Source organism: Nematolebias whitei, chromosome 20 (assembly GCF_014905685.2).
Source record: "Nematolebias whitei isolate Nwh7 chromosome 20, NemWhi1, whole genome shotgun sequence".
NCBI lineage: Eukaryota > Metazoa > Chordata > Actinopteri > Cyprinodontiformes > Rivulidae > Nematolebias > Nematolebias whitei.
This window is the reverse complement of record NC_056517.1, coordinates 26,808,185-26,811,976: the sequence shown is the minus strand read 5'-3', so window position 1 is coordinate 26,811,976 and position 3,792 is coordinate 26,808,185. Positions and strand designations below refer to the sequence as shown.

The 3,792-nt window shown below is 43.9% G+C and overlaps 1 protein-coding gene across 1 annotated transcript in view; it reads left to right on the top strand.

Moving 5' to 3' along the window:
- Positions 1 to 1,570: 1,570 nt before the first annotated feature.
- LOC119426383 (receptor-type tyrosine-protein phosphatase N2) overlaps positions 1,571 to 3,792 on the top strand; it is a gene marked incomplete at its 3' end in the record, with an annotated part of 7,587 nt that continues 5,365 nt past the window's right edge. Inside the window, 1 exon segment of the mRNA XM_037693944.1 lies at positions 1,571 to 1,574. Coding sequence (XP_037549872.1) covers positions 1,571 to 1,574 — 4 coding nt within the window.

Sequence of the window (3,792 nt, the reverse complement as noted above, 5' to 3'; positions counted from 1 at the left end):
GAGAGTGATGCCCCTATAATTGGAGCACACCATCCAGTCCCCCTTTTTGAAGAAGGGAACCACCACCCCAGTCTGCTAATCCAGTGGCACTGCCACCCTTGTGGTATTGCAAAAGCATGTCAACCAAGACAGCCCCACAACATCCAAAGCTTTAAGGAAATCAGGGTAGATCTCATTCACTCTCAGAGCTCTGCCGTGGTTATGGACAGACCAACCCCAAAGTCCCCCAACTTAGCTTCCTCCATGGAAGATGTGCCAGTGGGATTGAGAAGGCTCAAGTATTGATTCCACCTTCCGACAACATCACTGGTTGAGGTCAACAGCATCCCACCTTCACTGAATACAGTGTTAGTAAAGTGCTGTTTTCACCTCCTCAGTTGTCTGATGGTTTGCCCGAATCTCTTCAGAGCTGACTGAGAGTCTGTATCTATCTAGTCTATATCTATATCTATTTCAGGTCTCTCGTAAATGAGTCCCCGAGACTCAATGGGATTAACCTGTATAAATAAAGGTTGAATGAATATCCAAAGCTTCACCGAACTCTTCACACAGCCAAGCTTTTTTCTCAGCAACAGGGAAGGCTGCGGACCAGTTGGCCCTCTGGTACTCCTCAGCTGCCTCCAGACTCCCTTCAGCCAACAAGGCCTGATAGTACTCCTTAAGTAAGTTAGACTCACTAGTCTGAGACTAGTGAGGGGTTTGTGAGACTAACCCTGGGCTAGAGAGGCTTGATAGCCTCAATAACCCAGGGTGTCCACCACCGAGTTCAAGGATAGCCACCGTGAGAAGCACCGACAACCTTGCAGCCACAGTTCAGGGCAGCCACCACAACAACTGAGGCATGGAATATGGCCCACTCTCACTCAATGTCCCTGGCTGGCCTCAGATGAGATGTGGTTAAAGTTCTTCCAGAGGTGTGAGTTGAAGATCATTCTGACGGGTTATTTTATCAGGTGTTCCCAGCAAACTCTCACTACACATTTGGGTCTACCACATCTGTCCAGAATATTTCCTCACCATCTGATACAACTCACTACCAGATAGTGATCAGTTGTCAGCTCAGCTCCACTTTTCACCAGAGTGTTCAAAACAAATGGCCGCAAATTAGATGACACGACTCCAAAGTCAATCATCAATCTATAACCTAGGGTGTCCTGGTTCTAAGTGCATTTATGTACACTATTATATTCGAACATGGTGTTTGTGGTGGGCAAACCATAACTAGTGCAGAAGTCCAACAACAGAACACACTTGGGTTCAGATCAGAGAGGCCATTCCTCCCTACCAAGCCCCTCCAGGTCACACTGTCATTGCCCACATGGGCATTGAAGTCCCCCTTTACTCCTTTAAGGAGTTCCCAGTTGGCACCCCTTCCAGCACCCTGTTAAGGACTCTAAGAAGGACAGATACTCTAAACTTCCATTTGGTGTGTAGGCAAAAACAATTGTCAGAGTCCGTCTCCCACATGAAGGCACAGGAATGCTACCCTCTCAATTGAAGAAAACTCCAACCTACAGGCACCAAGTCAGTGGTCTAAGAGTAGACTAATACTAGCTCAGCACCTCTCACTATGGGTAAGTCCAGAGTCCTGCCCCTCTCAAAGAAATTGTTCTGGAGTCCATGCTGTTTGTCGAGGTGAACCCAGCTATATCTAGTCAGTACCTCTCAACCTAACGCACAAGCTCAGGCTCCTTTCCCACCAGAAAGGTTACATTCTATGTCCCAAGAGCCAGTTTTGGTAAGCCAGGTTCAGAGCACCTAGGTTTCCACCTTTGGCCACTGCCCATGGAGTCATGCACCTGACTCATATCCCCCTCTGAAGATGGTGGGCCCACAGGAAGGCAAACCTATGTTGCTTGTTCTGGCTGAGCTTGACCGGGCCCCATGGGTAGAGACTCGGTCACCAGGCACTTGCCAACAAGCCCCTTCCCCAGGCTTGGCTCCAGAGTGGGGCCCTGGTAACCCACGTCTGGGCAAGGGACACTGAGCTTCTTGTTTTTATCTGTCCATACGAGTTTTTGAAAAATAAAAATACTAAATCATTTATTTTGCACTACAAGGTGACAATAGTGTTGCTACTACACTAGAATGATAGAAATTTCTGAGCATGGCCATGTCCTTCTGTAGCAAAACAGTTTTTCTGAAGATACTTTTTTTTTTGTTTGTTTCAGTCTTGCGTCCACACCCATATATCATTTTTAGAACCCAAAATGATGTTTTAGAAAATCTGCATTCATAGGAGAAAAATCGTAAAATTACACCCTTATGTTTTTGTGTATAAAGCCAAAATGCAACCTTTTAAAAATGATCATATAATCCCACCTCTAAACTAACCTACAATCTTCTTGTTGCTTTCAATTTTCACCCTGAGTACAAAATGTATGCACACGCTCCAACAATTGTCCATCCATTATCTTTTACCCCCTTCTTCCTTTTTGGGTAGCGGGGGTCGCCGCCCATGTCCAACAATTACTGTGCGAGAGACGGGGTACACACTGGACAGATCGTAAGTCCATCACAGGGCTCCATACATTGTTATCAGTATTTTTTCTTTCTTTTTTTTGTATTCTTATGGCAGTATAATACAAAGTAGCACCACACCGAGGCATGGCACAGTTACTACAGAATTTTGGATTTGTTTTTAATGTGTTTTAGTGTGGATTAAAACATTTCTAGAAACAGTGCCATGTTTGTGAGGATATTTTTTGGAAATTACCCCCCCAAAAAATCTTTATTTGGAACTTCTTAGTGCACCAGGCCCGATTCTCCTTAAATAACTGAAGAAACTTATTTTATCCTTGGCAAAGTTCATTATTTTCTTTTAGTCATTAAATTTTCCAGTGGAGGTAATTGGAACAAAGTCAGGACAAAGTGAGTCTGTTGACAAATAATATGCTCATGCTTATGTTCGGGCTGCTGTTGTTATGCTGGATTGGTTTAGATTATTAGTATTTTGCATATATCTTAGATGTTTTAGTGTACTGTTTGGAATTTGTCTAGCGTATATCTTAGTGTATATTTTAGATCCTTATTTTAGATCCTTATTTTATTGATTCTTTTACACTTTATATGTTGCTATTTTTGGGTGTATCTGGGACCCTGTGTACATGCTGTAATTTTGTTCCACCTCATGTACCACATGTGGTGGAAACAACAATAAAGTTAACTTGAACTTGACTTGAAATGGGTACAAATGGTTGTGGTTTGTAGCTAGACGGAATTACCAAAGTTTTCAAAAATCTCAACTTTCAAAATCGGAATTTTTTTCCTACCAAATACTTTATTTGCATGTGCACGTGCAGCAAAAATTGCCAGTTTTGCAAAATATCTGTTTAACTGTGCAGGGTTTTTGTCCTTTACTGTCACTTATGTCTATAGAAGAGCAGTTGTTCGTATATATATATATATATATATATATATATATCCATCCATCCATTATCTTTACCCGTTTATTCCATTTTGGGTCACGGGGGTCGCTGGTGCCCATGTCCAGCAATCACTGTGCGAGGGGCGGGGTACACCCTGGACGGGTCGCAAGTCCATCACAGGGCCACATAGAGACAAACGAGACGAACAAACATTCACTCTCTCACTCACACCTAGGGACAATTTAGAGTTACCAATCAGCCTAACATGCATGTTTTTGGTCTGTGGGAGGAAACCGGAGCACCCGAAGAAAACCCACGCATGCACGGAGAGAACATGCAAACTCCACCCAGAAAGGCCCCTGGACCGGGGTTTGAAGCAGGGACCTTCTCACTGAGAGGCAGCAGCTCTACCAGTTGCGCCACC